The sequence below is a fragment of the Hemiscyllium ocellatum genome, chromosome 28 (assembly GCF_020745735.1).
Source record: "Hemiscyllium ocellatum isolate sHemOce1 chromosome 28, sHemOce1.pat.X.cur, whole genome shotgun sequence".
NCBI lineage: Eukaryota > Metazoa > Chordata > Chondrichthyes > Orectolobiformes > Hemiscylliidae > Hemiscyllium > Hemiscyllium ocellatum.
The window spans coordinates 3,390,558-3,410,549 of NC_083428.1; the positions used below are offsets into that span (position 1 = coordinate 3,390,558).

A 19,992-nucleotide genomic window follows, 5' to 3' on the forward strand; every position below is an offset into this window, starting at 1 on the left:
GGGGGAGCGGAGATTGGGGTGGGGGTGGGGATGGGGGGCGGAGATTGGGGTGGGGGTGGGGTGGGGATGGGGGGGTGGGGGTGGGGATGGGGGGCGGAGATTGGGGTGGGGGTGGGGATGGGGGTGCGGAGATTGGGGTGGGGGTGGGGATGGGGGTGCGGAGATTGGGGTGGGGATGGGGGTGCGGAGATTGGGGTGGGGGTGGGGATGGGGGGGCGGAGATGGGGGTGGGGTGGGGATGGGGGTGAGGGTGGGGTGGGGATGGGGATGGGGGGGAGGGGATGGGGGTGGGGACGGGGGTGGGGGTGGGGATGGGGGTGAGGGTGGGGTGGGGTTGAGGGCGGAGATTGGGGTGGGGGTGGGGATGGGGGTGAGGGTGGGGTGGGGATGTGGGTGGGGGTGTGGGGATGTGGGTGGGTGGGATGGGGATGTGGGATGGGGATGTGGGGTGGGGATGTGGGTGGGGTGGGGATGGGGATGTGGGTGGGGTAGGGGTTGGGTGGGGTTGGGGGTAGGGGTGGGTGGGTGGGGTTGGGGGTAGGGTTGGGGGTAGGGGTGTGGGGATGGGGGTAGGGGGTGGGTGGGGATGGGGGTAGGGGTGTGGGGTGGGGGGTAGGGGTGTGGGGTAGGGGGGTGGGGATGGGGGTAGGGGTGTGGGGTAGGGGGTGGGGATGGGGGTAGGGAGTGGGGATGGGGGTGGGGATGGGGTGGGTGGGGGTAGGGGGTGGGGATGGGGTGGGTGGGGGTGGGGGTAGGGGGGTGGGGATGGGGTGGGTGGGGGTAGTGAAGGGGGGTGGGGTGTGGGTAGTGGAGGGGGGTGGGCTGGGGGAGAGGGAGAGGGTGGGGTGTGGGTAGTGGAGGGGGGTGGGGTGTGGGTAGTGGAGGGGGGTGGGGTGTGGGTAGTGGAGGGGGGGGGTGGGTGGGGTGTGGGTAGTGGAGGGGGGTGGGGTGTGGGTAGTGGAGGGGTGTGGGCTGGGGTAAGGGGTGGGTGGGGTGTGGGTAGTGGAGGGGTGTGGGCTGGGGGGAGGGAGGGGGTGGGGTGTGGGTAGTGGAGGGGTGTGGGCTGGGGGGAGGGAGGGGGTGGGGTGTGGGTAGTGAAGGGGGGTGGGGTGTGGGTAGTGGAGGGGGGTGGGGTGTGGGTAGTGGAGGGGGGTGGGCTGGGGGGGAGGGGGTGGGTGGGGTGTGGGTAGTGGAGGGGTGTGGGCTGGGGGAGGGGGGTAGGCTGGGGGGAGGGAGGGGTTGGGTTGAGGGTAGTGGAGGGGGGGTGGGGTGTGGGGAGGGAGGGGATGGGGTGTGGGTAGTGGACGGGGGTGGGGTGGGGGGGAGGGAGGGAGTGGGGTATGCAGTTGGGGGAGAGGTTTAGGCGTGGGGGTAGGGGTGTGTGCGGTGAGAAGTGGGAGGCAGGGAGAGAGGTGTGTGGTGAGGCTGGGGCAGTGGGAGGAGTGTGTGACGAGGTCGGGTAGGGAATTGTACTGGAAGGGCAGGGAGGGGTGTGTGGCAGGGGGAAGGCTCTGTGGCAAGGTGGGGAAAGGGGCATGTGGAGGTAGGGGATTACGGGGTTTGGATGTGCGAGGCAGGGGTGTGTGTTGAGGGAGTTGCGGGGGCGGTGGGGAGGGGAGTGAATAGGGTGGGAATGGGTGGGGAGTGAGGGGTTGGAGAAAGGAGTGGCGCTGGGGTGTAGGGGAAGCATGGTGTTCCAGTTCAGAAGCTTCCCTGTAGACTTATTATTTGTATCCAATTATAGGCGGACTTCTTGAAGGGATTGCCAGTCTATAATGAAAGCAACTTCAGTCGGTTTCATGCAGATTCAGTTTGTAAAGCTTCGGTGAGTGCATATCAAAGTCTGAGATTCATCACTAACGTGTCTTTATTATTGTCATCAAAGTACATAAGGAGAAACCTGTTTTGAATCTGTGAACTAAAGAAATATTTGGAATGTGGACAACAGTTTGTGTTAAATGGAAAACCTGGAAGTTAATTACAGGTTGGTTCCTGATCAAAAGGTTCTGCAGATGCTTCATCACTGTGCCTGTGTTATGTTTAAGCAGATAACAGAAGTTTGCTATTGATAAGGTCTGTCCCTGCGAATTGGTTCCAGCAAGTCTTGGGGGAAAAAGTCAGTCTGTCAGGGAGTGGTCACAGTTTGAATTAGGTTTTGGATTGTGTTTCTTTGAGAAGGAATCTGGCTGTTGATGCTGCAGCATGAGAATTTGAAAGTTCTCTGCATAACTTCCCTTATCAGCTCTTGGAAACACACAGAACCAAGTTTATAAGTATTACTGTCTTTATTTGTGTGAACTGAATGGTGGCACTAATTGACATATTCAGAAAATCATCCACGGACCCATCATCTAAGCCTGTGGAACATGGAAACCACTAAAGCAAATCAGCCATTTTTGTTATTTTATTTATCCATTAACTGTGTTTGTCTTTTGTGTGAATGGGGCTGTAAGTACAGGTTTTGGCAGTGATAGCATCGGCCAGTCAGATTCCTTTTTGCTTAATTTTACAAAAGTTATTGTGAATAAATTGTTCTGTCATTTGTTAAAGCGACAAGCCAGTGTCTGGAATTGATTGTTTGTAGTCTCTGGGTTCGTTATTCAAAAGTTGGATTAGGGACCAATGAGATCAATTTTGAGGGTCATTGAAAGTTTTAATGACACTGTGTTGTGAGTACGGGGTTAGAAAGACTGGCTCGATTCAGCTGCCTGTCTACGCGTCATAACAAACCATCCAATGAGAGGACAGCAACTGCATTGCAGGTTAGAATCACTTTCCTAGTGCAATGTATTACAGGCCACTAATAGTGCTCTGCCAATGCTTTTGATTGCATTTAACTTTTTCCTCAAGTCCATTTGGATTGCACCATATACCTCAGCACAGAGGTTGGAAGTTTAGCACCCAGGTGCAGAGCATGTTCAATGACCCCTTGTTGTCAGTTGCCAGGAAAAATCCTAAGTTATTAGTAGTAGTTACAGATACTCCGTCCTTGACTCTGAAAACTTGAGTGAATATGGTTCAATGTGCGCCCCACCCTAACATCTGTGCACACCAAACCCAGGATCAGAAAAAAACCTGATTAAAGAGAAGAATTTCAATGAATATTTTAAAGGAGGAGAGAGATGGAGATGCTTAGAGAGGGAATTCCATAGCTGAGGGCATGGCCACAAATGGTGGAGCAATGGAAATTGGAAATGTGTGCAATGGGTAAGAATTTGAGCAGTGCGGAGAACTTGGCTTGGGGGCTGATTACAGAGATAACCAGGGGCAAGGCCATTGAGCGATTTGAGCATGGAATTTTGAAGTTGAAAGCTTTGGAGAACAGTCAGTGAAAACAGTAATGATGAGTGAGTGAATATTGTGTAAGTCAGAATCTGGGTGGTTATGGAGGGCTAAAAACTTGCTTGGAGTGCAGTGGAACAGATAAACCTGGAAGCAACAAAACTGTGGGTGAGGACTTCAACATCACGAGCTGAAATAAGCGAGAGGTCAATACGAGTTGGAATAGCTGGTGTTGGCAATACATTAGGCGAGGGTCTGGCCAATAATAGCCTAAGCATAATTACAATTATGTGGCAGAGCCATTGAGGGTGGGTGTACCAATCAGGATCCATTAAGTAATGACAAAGCCCAGGGTTATTGAGGCAGGCAGAAAAGTGGAGTTGGAGCCAAACTTGGATCAGCCATGATTTTATCAGATGTTAGACCAGGCTCTCACTGCTGTGTAGACCGTCTCCAGCTCCTAATTTGTATGTAAACAATAGCTTCATATTTTTAGGGGTCCATGACAAAGGTTGAATTACTAGTGGGTGTGTTACACCCAGCAATGGGTGTGGCCTTAGTGACCGAATGTTTACTGGATTATCGTAGTTGATGGCCAGGGAAAATAACTTACCTTAAGAGCTTTAAATCTATGTTTCCAGTGAATTTTTAAAGTACAAAATTTTTTTTTGGTTTGCAGAATAGACGGCCATCTGTGTACCTCCCAACGCGCGAATACCCATCCGAACAGAGTGAGTGTTTGAAGTTTTGCTTTTTCAGTAAAATGGATCTTCCAGCAATGGTAGAGCGCTGGATGAATAGATTTGATTTGTACCTGATTCTCCTAGCTGGTAATGGTATGTTCTGTGTGGTCTCTCCCGAGTCAGAGCTACAACCACCTCCTCTTGATGAGTGAATCTCCTGACCTTTGTCTCATTCTGCGTCAGCGTTAATCTCACACTTGCATATATACTGTTACACCAATCACTATATGGTGTCTTCATTTTTACTGGTGCACCCTTGGGTTTGTGCAATGACCCTGTGCTAACCCTGTCTGTGGCCTTTGGTTCGAACTCACTTTGTGCGTAAGAACCTCGCAGCCAGCAATCTTCACCCCAACACTCTCAGCTGGATCTGAACCTGGATTCAATACTGTAAATCCTGCATTGACCCCACAGGACAATTATCACCCCAGGCTTATTCCATTAAACTGTTTATAGATGACCAATAAATCTTTGTTTTTCATTTTACACAGTCATTGTAACAGAAAAGACCAATATATTGCTTCGATACCTCCATCAGCAATGGGACAAAAAGGTAAGCTGGCTGACAGTTGTTGGGTAAGAGGTTTGAATGTTAGATGGGGGGTGCTGGGTAGGATATCTAAGACAGCTTTTGATGTATGAATGGATGCCAGTACAGTGGTTGGAAATTTGCTGCATTCTTGGTTGTCATATGAGGGCCTGAGGCATTGGGTAAAAGATGCTCCCTGTGTGGTGGCCCATATCCCTCCAAACCCTTCCTATTCATACAATCCATCCAAATGCCTCTTAAATGTTGCAATTGTACTAGCCTCCACTACTTCCTCTGGCAGCTGATTCCATACCCGTACCACCCTCTGTGCGAAAAAGTTGCCCGTTAGGTCTCTTTTATATCTTCGCCCTCTCACCCTAAACCTATGCCCTCTAGTTCTGGACTCCCCGATCCCAGGGAAAAGACTTTGTCTATTTACCCTATCCATGCCCAGTTGAGCCTGCAGTGTGTCTCACTTGTAGTAATATACAAGACCCTGTAATTTTCAGACAGAATGTGTACATGCACTGTGCCTATTTGAGCACAACAAAATAGGTGACACTCGTTTGCAGGTTCATTTCTCAAGGTAATACCTTGAAAAAATAGTCAATCTGTCTGGTTTTAAATTTAACCAAAACCTGACAGTTAACTATCAATCAACATTAATAGATGCATTTTGCATGGCAGCACCTCCATCAATCCATGTCCACGTGCCAGCCATTTAGTACCTTCCTCTCATTCAGGATAAATGTTGGTTTTCCCATTACATTGATATTCGTGTGAATTGTCCTGATGAGTGAACAGTGAAAACGTCGGACAACATTTCTTTTCCTGGCAATACTCCAGTTTTGTGTTATCAAGTGACTATTAGTATAGAGAAAGAATTGACTTGCTGTTGTGACTAGGGGTGAGTGCATCCAGTTAATCTGCTGGGCAGCCCTGCTCATTTACACTAACGAGCGCTGCACCGTATTGAACCTCGGAGGTGTTATCTTTCCTCCTCCTTTCCTTCCTTATAGAACGCAGCGAAGAAAAGGGACCAAGAGCAAGTGGATGTTGAAGGCGAGAGTTCGGCCCCACCATGCAAAATTGCCCGCACAGACAGTCAGGACATGATTGAAGACACTTAATCCTCTGTCCACAAGACGCAAGTGCTTCCCTTCTCATCATGCAATGTCTTACAGTCTCTCCACCATGCAGCCCTTCATTTGTATATCATAGGAGCACCTTTATTTATTTGCGTGTAATTTATGGTCTGGGTGAGGGAGGGAGGGAGAAGGGGCAAGTGAATCCAGCAAAAGCCCTCTGCAGTGTCTAGTCACAGTCAGCGATTATCCAGACTGCTTAAGGGTTTTAGAGGTTTCTGAGGCAAAGGCTGTGTTGGTATAGCTCAGAGTCTGATTAAAAAGTGTGTAGGAGTCAGAGCCTCAAAGTGTTGAATGCAGTGGTCCTGAAGTGCAACTCGAACACAACTATACTGCCCACAGTATTTACACTCAGATCTTCCTAATATTTGACATGTATCTATCACTGTCATTAACCTTATACTCCAACAGGTTTGTAGTTCAGGTCATTGTGAAGTTTTCAGTTGCAAGTGCAGTTTTCAGAAATTGACAGATAGCCTATGTCAGAATTAATAATTTGAGCAAATTATTACCCAAAAGCAAAACCCAATCCTTTGAGTAGCTGCGTTTGGTTGTTGTGTTAAAATTCCACTCCCTCCTTTCCCACCTCCCACACTCATTCCTGGAATGAGAGATGGGCAGTGATTGAACTAACAAACCCTATGTTAGACTTTGGCTTGTAGCAGGACGTGGCAAGATTAGTATGACAATCTCTGAACCCGTCTGGTGGGTAGAGCCCGACGGAAGGGGTTGGAAGTGGGTTATTCACACCAGAGCTCCTGAAACTGTTGGCATTTGAACTATATGCTGACCTTGTGTGCCATTTGGTTTTATGATTAGTTTTTATTTTAAGGGAAGCCATATTGTATGGGTTTGTTTCTTTTTAAAATAAATGTTTTCTGACGTTCCAAGAGTTATCGTTGCAAGTGCTGGAAAATTGTTGATTCAAATTCTCAAGGTCTGAAGAAATTTGATGCAAGAAAAACCTCAGGACAGGTAACAATTCAACCCTGAAATCATGATATAGCTGTTCTCTGCCTTGTATAGTGTTAATTTGTCCACTGTTTTAATGCAGGCATTGAACTACTTATGCTGGGTGTGACATGACCGGTGCAGTCTAGCTTATGACTGCATTAAGTTGTTCCAGTGTTAACCTCATAAACCACATGCTAAAACTGCCTCTGTTGGATGAACTTTTCTAAGAAATCTTTTTGGTTATGCTTGCATATTGGCAGAGAAAAATTAATCTCATTTGCACTACATCACCATGGAAACCTGACTTCAAAGAGCAGTGTCTGCTTAATTGAGTTGCCTTTTTCGGAAGAAATGTATTCCAGTGCTTTTTTAAGATGAAACCATAGTGTGCTCGATATGACTGGAGTGGGTCTGGGAATGTACAGCATAGTGGAAAGAGGAACCTGGGTTTAGCTGTTGGTTTGATGAGCATTGTTACATGGTGCATGATGCCTGAGCCATGTACGTGTTGCTGACTGCTCCTTGTTAACAGATGAAGATTGGGATAAATGAGCAATTGGTTTCAGTTCCAGTAGCATTAGACCTTTAAACCCATACATTGCCCAGCTTTACTAAGGTGGTGCTTTGTCAGGGCCTCTGGGATCTTTTGTTGTGAATGTGTGTCTCTGCTTCCACCTGAATTTTAATTCATCTTCAGAGTTGAATTGTCCATTGCCATTGCTAGCAGGTTGAGGTGTGATTGGAGGGTCCCTCTTACTGGTAATAGAATACTTCAGGGCTGTGATAACTTTTAAGTAGTACTCATTTTTTTAAAATTAAAAATAATGGACTGATTACCAGGAAAAGTGGACAGTGATCTGTTGCTTAGAGGGAAATTGTGTTTGCCAGTTCATTTCTTCCATTATTCCTGCTCCTGTGATGGTCTGTTCTGTTTCTCCATGTTTTGGCTTCCAAAGGAGTCATGATGTCATTTTGGGATGGTGGTGTTATTTTTAATGATAAATACATTGAGGACTACTCTGCTCCCTGTGTGAGCTGGATCCCTCAGTAAGAGGAGAGGCTGCACTTTGCAATGCTCTGGCTTATCACTCCTTTGACACTTGGCCTTAGTGAAAGGCCTTACTGTCAGCCCCAACTGGTGCTCTGACCTTGGGTCTTGAAGGATGGTGGAGTTTGTTTCCCAATGTACAGAGCCTTGATTTGGGAGTGGGGAATGAAATAGTGCTGTGATTCATTAGTAGATAAAGTTATGCTGAGCTCTTGCAACTAAGATCATGCAGGCTTTATTGAAAAACTGCAACTGTTTCAACATTTCCGACATGACTACCCTGATTCCCGAACAGGTGTACTGGACCCTGATCCATCATAACAACCCCATCTCCCCAAAAGTTCCCCTTTTTGGGTTTTTAACAATAAAATATGGATGAAGATGGAAAGTGTGCAGACTGGAGACCTGATTGAATCTGATGGTCTTCCTCCTGTCAAACTGTGGAGGGAAAGGCTAGCGTTGTGTGAGGGATTACATGGACCTGATCTCAGCTATGGGCTCGAGAGTTTTTCATTCAGATTTGTGCAGTTAATAACTTTATGAATTTATCTCCAGTAGCATTTCTGTGCATTACAATTACTGTGCTTCAGAAGCACTTCACTTAGTTGTAAGGAAAGGTGCTAGAGAAATGCAAATCTTTTCAAAGCAATTCAGTAAAAGGTCTACCTGTTGCTTCAGTAACTCTGGATGTATTTCTTTTGTCATTGATACTTTGTTTCTGCACCTATAAGTGAGCTGACATTATCTGTCTTCACTATCAAGCATTTGACTCGCTTACAAATCCATAGTACCCAAATGCACTTAATTCAACACTGAATTAGTGGCCTTTTTCTCATTGCCTACCAGAGAAGTACATGGGTTGGAAGAGTGGGGGGTAGTAGGAAAAAATGTGGTTCTATCATATGGGACAGAGAGGAGGTCAGGTTGTTCCTTGTGTAGGGAGCTATCATTGACATCTTGATTCAGGGTCAAAATGAAGAGTACAGTAGAACCTCCTGACTGGGTTACGCATTGAAGTGACCTGTCCTACTGTCCCGTCAAGGCTGAGAAATTCACTACATTTCTGAATTTTTGCTTTTGAGCCTTCCTTCAATCCCTGTCCTTTTGCAAGTGATAATTTGCCAAAACTGATTACAAGATCCTGTGTCAGTGTAGCTCATGTGAGAGTGCAGGGTTTGGCGTTCATATGTCAGCTTTGCCAGAAATGAGTTGTGCTTCAGTATGCCATTGGAACCGAGTCTCACCTGATGGAGTTAAGGATAGCAATAGTCCTGGTCTGGTGAGCAGGGAAACCCAGCAAGGACCTGCCTCTTACTGGAGTGCAGCATGACCTGTTGCATGATGTCATGGTCCTGCAATGTGTAGAGATCAAGTGTGGCTCATTGCATTCTCCCATTGCAGCCTCCTGTTTCCACAAGGTGAATCACTCTGTCCCTTTTATCTGAACATTTTCAATATTTCAGGCAAACTGCTTGTGATACTTCGAGGCAGCAAACTTTGCATGAATCTTGGAGTGCTATTTGTGTTAGTTCTACCCACCCTCTTTCCCCCCTCCCATTTCCCTGCCCCTGGCAGCAGTTAGGATTCTACCAGACTCTGAGTGTAACTGTTTACCACTAGCAGTCATTGCTATTGTATGGATGATACCACATTCCCATTTCCCTGCAAATCGTCATAGAACGATGAACGTTTGTCCCCTTGGACCTTGAAGAAAAATATTTGAACTCCCAAAGTTTGAATCCAGGCACTAAGATCATGAACTTTGGTCAGCTTGTCTTATATATTAAAAGGATCATAAGCACTGTCTTCCCAGCTCCCCGCAAGTACAAATGACACTACGGTGAGTCTCGGCTCTCTGTTTGAGTATGTTCTGCAGTGGAGTCCCCTGAAGGTTGTGAAGTTGGTTTGCATTCACAGCTCCAGCCCTTGTTAAATAATAATGTCAATCACAATCTCTCTTCCCTTGACCACCACCTTGCTCTGCATGAACTCCATGAGCTGCTACCAATCAATAGCTGGCTTTTATTGGATTTTTAGAAATAAATAAAACGTCACAGAAAACTTGTAATAAAGGTGTTTATAAATGTGAAGAATGTATATTTTCTTTTTTTTGTAATACTCAGCCCAGATCAGTGTGATTACTGAGCTGATCAGATCAGAGCGCATTTCAGTCTTGATAACAGGTTGTGAACAGAAAAGGCACATTATTCCTGGACTGTTAAACTTCAAGACCTGAATTGGATGGGTTTTGCTGTTTTCTATTTCCTATAACTACTCTTTGCACCCCTGTAGTTGGAAGCATTGACTCCTGCTCTGGGGATGTGTCTGATCTTGCAACTATCCTGCATTGTCAAGGGATTGGGGGAAATCATTGTTTTATCCTGATCCTGTTCTTGCTGGGCATTCTGCTCGGGCCTTTGCTGTGCACCCTTCGAACATGATCATTTTCTGATTCGCATTACTGCAGCAGTCCACTCAAAACCAGGAATAATTCCCAAGCAGAAGGAAGTGACCGGTTTAGAATTGGCCCTGGTGGGAAGGAGCTGTTGGGAGAGTGGGGCAATATCATGTGTGTGAAACTCAGTTGGCTGCTTGTATTGTGTGTATTGCCAATGTTATCTCTTATCCATTGTCTGAGCTGGGGTGTGGCTGGGGGGGGGGGGGTCAATCCAGGACCCCAGAGTTGGAAATACCTCCCTGGATAAATCTTTTCCTTTCTGTTATGCAATTTCATTACAGAAATTATTCAGTTCCTTGTAATTATTCTTTGTAATTATTCAGTTCCTGATTAACTTTCCTTGTATTACATTGATCATTGCTTTCTTGCAGTGAATAACTGGTATGGCATGGCATCTTTTGGGTATTGCAGTGGGCAATCTTTGGGAGGGTGTCTTTTATTGTGGGGATGGCATGGGTGGGAGCTGCTGAGATAGACCAACAGGGCCTCACCTGGACTCACTGGATATTCTAATCTCAACTCTTCTCAAAAATAGCACAGGACTAGTGATGTGAAACCAATTTTAGCTGCTCGTTCACTGCTTTTTTGCTGTCAGCTCCAACTAATGCTGAGGATTTAGCCTGGATGCTGTCCTTTGTGTGGCTGAGAAGCAGGTGATATTTGGGGCGGGGGTGTTCGGAGGTGGTCAGGGGAGGTGTGTTGCCATAATAGGGTTCCTCATGTTCCCCTTTGAAGTAGAACAATGAATGGTATAAGATATGTGCTTGATGAGATCACAGTCAGTAATTACCCTGATCTGGTGTACGTTGCTCTCTGAATTTGTACAAATTTTTTTGAGCTTTCTATTGTGGATTTAGCAAACAAAAGCTGATGTAACTTCTAGATGCAAATTAAAATATTTTGACAAATACCATCACCTGTTTATATTTATCTTAAATTCATTTGTTATCTCTTGGTCTCCCACGTGCTGTGTGTGCTGATGGCAATGCCTTAACCCCTGGAATTGTCTCCTAGAGGAAGGTCTCCCTAAACCTTTCTGCATGCCTCCTCCTTTATACCTCCCTCTCTGAGCTGTTGACTTTCTATCCTGATATCTCCTTGTGTCTTGCAATTAATTTCTGCATTATTACACACAGTGATGTGCTTTGGTTGTTTCATTTTTTTTTAAAAAAGCATGTCTGTCTACAAGATGTTTCCATTTTAGGTATCATCTTGACTCCTTGGTAGCCCTCTTGCCTGATTCCACAGGTGGTCTTAACTCCCACTCTGGAGCCTCAAAAATGTGTGATGCAGACCAACAATGTGAACTTGACTAACGTTCTCCCCTCAACCAACAATAGAACTAGTTCACGGCTCCTCTAACCGTAATCAGAAAATACTGGAAAAAACTCTGGTCTGGCAGCATCATTGGAGAGAGAAAGAATTAACATTTGAATTCCATGGCTCCTCTTTAGAACTATTTGATGTCTACTCAGCCACTGATGGTCACCATTAGCAGCTATTCATTCTCCCAGGCTGACCGTTACCCATGTCCAGCTGTTTTTCTCTCTCTTTGGGCTTCCCCCTCCACCTATTGCTTACTCCTCCCCCTCCCCATACCATCTTCATATCTCCCAACCTTTTCCTAGCTACAAATAGTTCTGAAGATGTCACCGGACCCGAAGGGTTAACTCTGCTTTCACTCCACATAGACAGCCAGAACTGCTGAGTTTCTTCAACACTTTGTAGTTTGGATTTCCAGCATTCACAATATTTGTAATCTGGCTGTTCCTTTATCCTAGTGTGTGGGTGTCTACAAACGGCACTGCACTCCATGATATTTATCATAGGAAATGCTTTTGAGTACTTCAGCGCCATCTGTCCAGATCTATCTCCAAGCTTTCACTGTTTTGTGCTTTTCTTATCTGTCTTTCCATACTTTCCAAGCCAACATAAATGGGATGTGACAACGCTGCAATGACCTGTGTAGCAAAACGGAAACAAAACTCTGCTTTGTAACTACTCCTGAGCCCCATTCTCCCATCACTCATTAAGCACCTCGACTGACAATAACTTGCTGGCGCCTACTAATTCCTTGATTTTGAAGTTTTCTTGCTTTTGTTATTAAATCCCACCATGGCCTTTTCCCCTCTATCTCTGTAACCTTCACAGCCTGTCAGATGCTCACAATGCTTCAGTCTGGCTTCTTGTGCATCCCTCTGCCATTTGTGGCAAAGTCTTTGGCTGCCAGGGTCCCAAACTCTGGAACTCCTCTCCTCTTCACCCTCTCTGCTTCTCTCTCCTTTTTTTTGAAAGTAACTCTTTCCAACCTTCCTGTCTGTCCAAGCTTTCAGTCAGTCGTCTGTGAAGTGCTTTGGGACACTGATGGTTCTGTACAAGTGCATGTTTTTGTTGTAAGTGCAGAAAGAGCTCCCATTTGTTTGTGTGTACACTTTTATTATTTTTATGCAGCATTACAAAAATATGACAAAATAAATAAAATAAATAAAACCTTTTTTGCATGAAAAGGAAACTAGTTAAAAAACCTCTGTACATCAGTAAAATGGAAGATGCGGTGATGAGACTTAATTTGCTGGTACTTGATGATTCACTCTGCTGATAAATCAGAATTGCGAGTTCCCAGTCCAGTTTTCTCCAATATGTTCCTGTTAACAATTCCACAGATTCTGTTTTTGCATAAGAACATTTGATAGCAACACCAGAGCTCTCAGCTTGGTATCTTTGCCAATTGCCACACTGATTTTTCAGGAGCATGGTCTTAGTTTTGTGGATTGCTTTAGATTACAGGATCAATTATTGAGAGAAGGTATGTTAGTAACATTAACAAATATAGCAATTCTCAGGAATAATTGTACTGAAATAAGCTATCTCACCAAAACAAAAGTCTTTCTGATGAGGCATTAAAACTGTTTGTTGTCTCTGGTGGATCTAAAAGGTCCCACCACCACTATGTTCTCCCAAGCGTGCTGTCTGTTATTGATCAGAGCCTAGGTTATCTATTACTGTAAAATTGCCATAGGGCTGATGCTGGTTTAACCCGAGGGTCATCATGCCTCAGGCCAGGGGAAGAGTTTGAGAAGGAGAATCCTTCATGATAATCTCAGCTGGTGTGGCAATTGAACCCCTGGTGTTGGCACCACTCTGCATAACAAACCGGCCATTCGAGCTAACTGAGCTAACCAGCCCCTTATTTATTATTTACAGATCAGTTGAAAATTAGCTTTTTTTGTCATACATCTCTTGATAGAAAACTGCTCCCAATGTATACAGTCTTCTCACTTTCCAAGGCTCCACGCATGGTTTCCATGTGAAGCAGCCTTCAATCTGTAATTACCGGTATTTCAATCCAAGAAGTCTGTAGCATGAAAAGGTGCAACATGATAGAGTACAGAAACAGGCCATTCAGCCCAATCAGTTCATGCTAATTTACTTGAGTCTCCTATCTTTCTTTCTAATCAACCTGTTCAGGGATGTTATTACACATCATAAGCTTAGCTGTGATGCAGCTCTGGTCCTTTATTGCCTGAGCATTTCTAACTCTGGGAAGGCTTTGGAAATACAACTAGATCTGGCTCCATGAGATAAATAAAAGGTAAAACAAAATAAAGCTAAACGAAAGGAATATTGTTTCTGATTTGGAATTTTATCTGTTCTATTGGCTAGTGAAACTCTCCCACAGTAACAGTAAACTTCATATTTTGCAATCAGTGATCCAAAACTCCGCTGCCTCTTAGGTCTACGCTCAAAGTCCTGTTGCCTAATCACTTTTAAGCTTTTGACCTACAATGGCTCCCAGTCAAGCAATCGTTTGCTTTTAAAATTCTCATCCTTGTTTGAATTAGCCTTGCCCCTTCCCCTTCCCCTTCCCCTTCACCGCTCTCTTGCAATGTAACCCTCCAATTTCTACATGCATCAATTTTTAGTTTCTTTTGCGCTCCCAATTATGATTGCTCTGCTGTTGCCAGCCAGGCCTTCAGTTTCCAGGATCCTAAACTCCTGGAACCTGTCACCCTCTCCACCTTTCCTCCTTTAACTCAGTTTTTTAAGATCTACCTCTTCAGCCAAACTTTTGGTCACCTGTTTTAGTATTTTCTTTAGTGGCTCAATATCAGACTTTTGTTTTATAATCACTTTCCTGACACGTCTTATTATATTAAAAGGTGCTATATAAATATATGTTATTGCTTTGGACAATAAATGCCTTGTTGAATTTTGGTTGAGAAAAATCTAATGTTTAACAAAAGAAACTGCACAATAAAATGTACCCGATAAACGCCAGTAACACTGCACAAAGTAAACAGGAAACCTGGAAACCTACAACCATTTGATGCGATCACCTCTTGAACAAATTAGCTTATCTGTTCTCTATTTTAAAGCCAAGGCTCATCAGATAACTTAAAAAGCTGTTTCCTTCTATTCTCTCTCCTGCCTTGGTCATTAAGCCCTTTCTATAAACAAATGTATATTATTTGTGTATATGTACACACTCACAATGGAAGAATAAAATGGCTTAAGTTCAAACAGTGCAAAGTCATTGGCTCGCGCAGAAGACGTTTTGCTGTCAAAGGATGTTTGAACAAAGAAGGGAAAAGAAGACTTTCTGTGGACAAGAGCTTAAGTTGAAGACTGCTTTCATCATCTGTGCAGCTTCGTTTGTTATTGGGCAACTGAGATTTCTGGCAGTGAGTCACTGGGCTTAAATATAGTTATACCTCATCAGCTTCCCTCCTTTTCCAGTCACAAAGTAAGATGACTGAGTGGTGACAAACCTCTTAAAGGGAACCAGTTTATTGAGCAGTAATGGTACTTGTCTGGGTCAGTGCTAGTAACATCTAGCATTTTCCGACCTTAGCAGATGTCCTGTTCCCGATGGGATTCTTCAGTCTCTGCCATATGAGTAGCCAGGTTCCCTTTCCCAATCAGATGATCAGTTTGTTGTTAAAATTGGGGGTAGTTAGGTGTGGGACCCACAGCACAAATCAGGAATCATATGACCCAATCTCATTTCACATAGAATGCAGCCTCATCAAAGGTAGGAGAAGGTGAGGACTGCAGATGCTGGAGAGTCAGAATCAAAAAGTGTGGTGTTGGAAAAGCACAGTAGGTCAGGCAGCGTCCAAGGAGCAGCCAGGTCCTGATGAAGGGCTTATGCTTGAAACATTGATTCTCCTGCTCCTCAGATGCTGCCTGACCTGCTGTGCTTTTCTAGCACCACACTTTTCGACACAGTCTCATCAGAGACAAGAGAGTTTCATCCCGTCAACTTAAAATCAGTTCTTCCACTTATAGCAAGGGCCCTATGATGGATGCTGCTGGTTGAAATAAATAGTGAAAGAAGCCTTCAAGATTTAATTGCATCTTAACCAAACTATGAGGCAGTTGAATTAGGCAATAACATTGTCAAAGTGTATGGATAGACACTTTCACCACTCAGGCAGAAGCTTGTGAACTTGAGCCCCAATCCAAAGAATTGAGCACATAATTCAAACTGACCCTCCCTTTGCAGTACAGAACCAAACAGAAAAGTGACTCTGTCAGAGGTGCAGTCTTTACGATGAGAATGTTAAACTGAGGCCCTGCCTGTCCTTGTGGGTGAATGTAAAAGATCCCATCGCACTATTTTGAAGATAAAAGGGAGAGTTCTTCCTGAGATCCTAGCTGGTATTTAATTATTGATCAGCATCGCCAATATTATGCAGTCCTTATCATATTATGTGCTATGGGATCTTGCTATATGGAGATTGACTACTGCATTTCTTACATTACAAAAGCAACCACAATGCAAGAAGTAATCCATTGGCTATGAAGCACTTTGGGTCATTGCAGGGTCATGATAGGTGCTACAGGAATGCAAGTCTTCCTTGGAGAAAATTGAAATTCTATGAAATTTAACTAAATTCAGGTGACACCCTTCATGTTACCAAATCAATCAGCCAATAAGCTGAAGGCAAGCTGCATGTTATTTTAAGGAAATTTAAATAAGAGAATTTTAAAGTTCTGATCTAAGTTTTATATTTAATCAGGTCAAAACTGGAACTATACATATATGTTGAAAGAGTTTCTTGGTGCACAGAATATAATACATGCTTATATACAATATACACTTTTATACATATAGAACCATAAGAAACCCGATTCACCATATATAGATTGAGAATAATAAACAGCTGTCTGGGAATTGCCAACAGTTCTAAAGACATTAGCTTCAAGAGCAAAGCTACAATCCTTTGAACATCAGTAGAATACCACGAGTGAATCATAGCCTCCAACACACGGGTCAAATTTAGAATTGATGGTTCTCTAGGCAGCCCTTTGCAATGATGGAAGCAGGCTTTGGGAAGTCAAGTTCCCAGTCAGTTCGATCCCCGATACCCTCAGTCTCCAGAAGTAGTGTTTCTGTCACATTGAAATCCCCATCCCAGTGGGAACTACTTGCTGCACCTTCCATTGAATGTTCTCAGCCATTGTTATCTTGGGCTTTCCTACCCTGTGACTCATTCAGTCGTTCCGTGAAAGAGTCATACATCACAGAAACAGACCCTTCCTTCCAATTCGTCCATGCCAACTAAGTTTCCCAAACTAAGCTGGTCACATTTGGTCCATATCCCTCTAAATCTTTCCTATTCAATTACCTGTCCAAATGTCTTTTAAATGTTGTAACTGTACCTGCATCTATCATTTCCTCTGGCAGTTTATTCCACGTACGACTCACCCTCTGTGCAAAAAGGTTACACCTCAGATCCCTTTTAAATCTTTCCCCTCGCATCTTAAAACTATTCCCTCTAGATTTGAACTCCCCGACCCTATGGAAAAGACCTTTGCTTTCAACTTTTCTATGCCACTCATGATTTTATCTATATCCATAAGGTCACCCCCCAACCTGCTACATTCCTAATCTATCCAGCCTCTCCATATAACTCAAATCCTCCAGTCCTGATGACACCCTTGTACAGCTTTTTTGCATCCTCTCCAATCCTTCCGAAAACAGCGCGACCAGAACTAGACACAGTACTCCAGAAGAGGCCTCACCAACATCCATCAACCCCAACGCCCCGTGGCCCAACATTTCAACTCCTCCTCCTGCTCTGATGAGGACATGCAGATCCTGAGCCTCCTTCACCGCCGCTCCCTCACCACCAGATGCTTGGAGGAAGAACGACTCATCTTCTGCCTCAGAACACTTCAACCCCAGGTCATCGATGTGGACTTCACCAGTTTCTTCATTTCCCCTTCCCCCAGCTCACCCTTTCAGATCAGCACCGTCCCTATAACCTGTCCTAACTGCATATCTTCCTTCCACTCCACCCTTCTCTCTGACCTATCACCTTCATCCCCACCCCCATCCACCCATTGTTCTCCTTGCTACCTTCCCCCACCTCCTCTCTGACCTATCACCTCCATCCACCCCCATCCATCTATTGTACTCTATGCTACTTTCTCTCCATCTCCACCTCCCTCTCATTTATCTCTCCACTCTGCAAGCGCCCTGCCTCTATTCCTGATGAAGGGCTTTTGCCTAACATCGATTTTCCTACTCCTCGGATACTGCCTGACTTGCTGTGCTTTTCCAGCACCACTCTAATCTAGACTCACCAATATCCTGTACAACCTCAACATGACGTCTGAACTCTTGCACTCAGTAGTCTGAGCTATGAAGGCAAGGTTGATAAATATCCTAACCCACCTCATCTACATGTGACATGATTTCCAATGAACCATGTACCTGAACCCCTAGGTCCTCTGTTCAACAACACTCCCCACAGCCCTAGCATTCATTGACTGGTGAACAAACAGTGAAATCCAGACTCTGAGTTTACCCTGTCTTCAAGTGACAGGTGCAATGTCTTTACTTGGTGATGATTTGTTTGGACTCTGATTTTGGGTTTGGCCTTCAGTTAAGCTTTCGATTGAATGGACAGATCACAAAGAAACGTGCAGAAAAAAGGCCAATTGGCCCCTCGAGCTTGTGACACCTCTTTGGTAGAGTTCTACAACAACCTTGTCATTTCGTTTCCTTCAAATATTTATCCCCTGATCTGTTAAAGCTACTATTACATTAGCTTCTACTTCCCTTTCCATCTTATTTTGCAGATCACAACAACTAGTGGTAAAAAAAAGTCCCCTTCATTTCCCTCTTCAGTTGTTTTGCTCTTAAATCCATGCCCTCTGGTTCCTCCTGCCAAGTTTCATCATAGAACACGGAACACAACCATTGCGGGTCGAAGGGCCTGTACTGCACTGTCAAAAACCACTTGGAGGTTGGTGGGGATGAAATAAAATTGGAAACAGCTTTTTGTTTAGTTGATTAAAATCTCTTGTAATTTTGAACAACTCAGCTAAATATCCTGTCAACCTTTTCTTGTCTAAGAACAACAATCTTAGCTTCTCCAGTCTCTCCACAGAACAAAACACCTTCATCCTGAAAATCATTCTGCTAAATCTCTGTGCCATTTCTAACGCTTTCCTCTCTTTCCTGGAATTGGACGTAATACTTGAACTGATTTCCAAGCACTTATAAAGGCATTATGCTTTTTCCTTTGCACGCTGCCTCTATTTACAAAGCTGACAACCTTGAATGTGTCTGTTCCAGAAGCCTGCTCAATTTATCCTGTTACCCACTCCATCCCCCCTCCAAATAGCAACATTCCCCGTCTCTCACTGCATTAAAAAAATGTGATTTTTTTTCACACTCCTCCACATTATGTTCCATATGTCACTTTTTTGGCAACTTGCTCAATCTTTCTATATCTATTCAAGATTTCTTTGCGTCCTCTTCAGAGCTAACACATTCTCCCCGTGTCTGCGTGGGTTTCCTCTGGGTGCTCCAGTTCCCTCCCACAGTCCAAAGATGTGCAGGTCAGGTGAAGTGGCCATGCTAAACTGCCCATAGTGCTAGTGCATTAGTCATAGGCAAATAGACCTCTTTGGAGGGTCGGTATAGACTGGTTGGGCTGAAGGGCCCTGTTTCCACACTGCAGGGAGTCTAGCCAGTCTAAAGCTTTACACCAGACTGTATATAGTATACAGGTACACATGAATCAGGAGCAGGAGTAGGCCATTCGGCCCCTCGAGCCTGCTCTGACATTCAGCGAGATCATGATTAATCTCATTACTCCACATTCCCCATTACCTCTGATAACCTTTCACCCCTCTTGGTCATCAAAAACCTACCATCTCAGTCTCAAAACTATCAACAATTCTGCTTCCACTTTTGAGGAAGAGTTCCAAAGGTTCACAATGACCTGCAAGTAAAAACAGCAGCCCCTTCGTCTCTATCATAAACAAGTGATGAGGACGGCACAGTGGTTCAGTGGTTAGCACTGCTGCCTCACAGCACCAGGGAGCCGGGTTCAACTCCAGCCTGTCTGGGTGGAATTTACACATTCTCCCTGTGTCTGTGTGGGTTTCCTCCGGGTGCTCCGGTTTCCTTCCACAGTCCAAAAGATGTGCAGGTCAGGGTGAATTGGCCACGCTACATTGCCATAGTGTTCAGGGATGTGTATGTTAGATGCATTAGTTAGGGGTAAATATAGAGTAATAGGGTAGAAGAATGGGTCTGGGTGGGTTACTCTTCAGAGGGTTGGTGTGGACATGTTGGGCTGAATGGCCTGTTTCCACACAGTAGGGATTCTATGACCCCCTCCTCATTGTGAAACTGACTCCATCAGCAAATTTAGATATATTACAGTTCGTCTCCTCGTTAGGTCATTGCTGATATATTACATCTTGCTGAGGCTGATTGATGATAATTCACTAGGTCCTAGCCAGCCAATCTGTTTTCTTTTTGTTGGTCAATCCCCCGTACATGCCCCAATCCAAATTTCATGCACAAA

The 19,992-nt window shown here is 44.7% G+C and overlaps 1 protein-coding gene across 1 annotated transcript in view; it reads left to right on the top strand.

The window, feature by feature from the left end:
- Positions 1-11,072, top strand: part of dda1 (DET1 and DDB1 associated 1) — a 12,737-nt gene extending 1,665 nt beyond the window's left edge. The window contains exons 2-5 of the mRNA XM_060846201.1: positions 1,745-1,825; positions 3,962-4,013; positions 4,517-4,578; positions 5,574-11,072. Coding sequence (XP_060702184.1) covers positions 1,745-1,825; positions 3,962-4,013; positions 4,517-4,578; positions 5,574-5,684 — 306 coding nt within the window. The 3' untranslated portion in view covers positions 5,685-11,072. The remainder of the gene's footprint in view (positions 1-1,744; positions 1,826-3,961; positions 4,014-4,516; positions 4,579-5,573) is intronic.
- Positions 11,073-19,992: the final 8,920 nt, after the last annotated feature.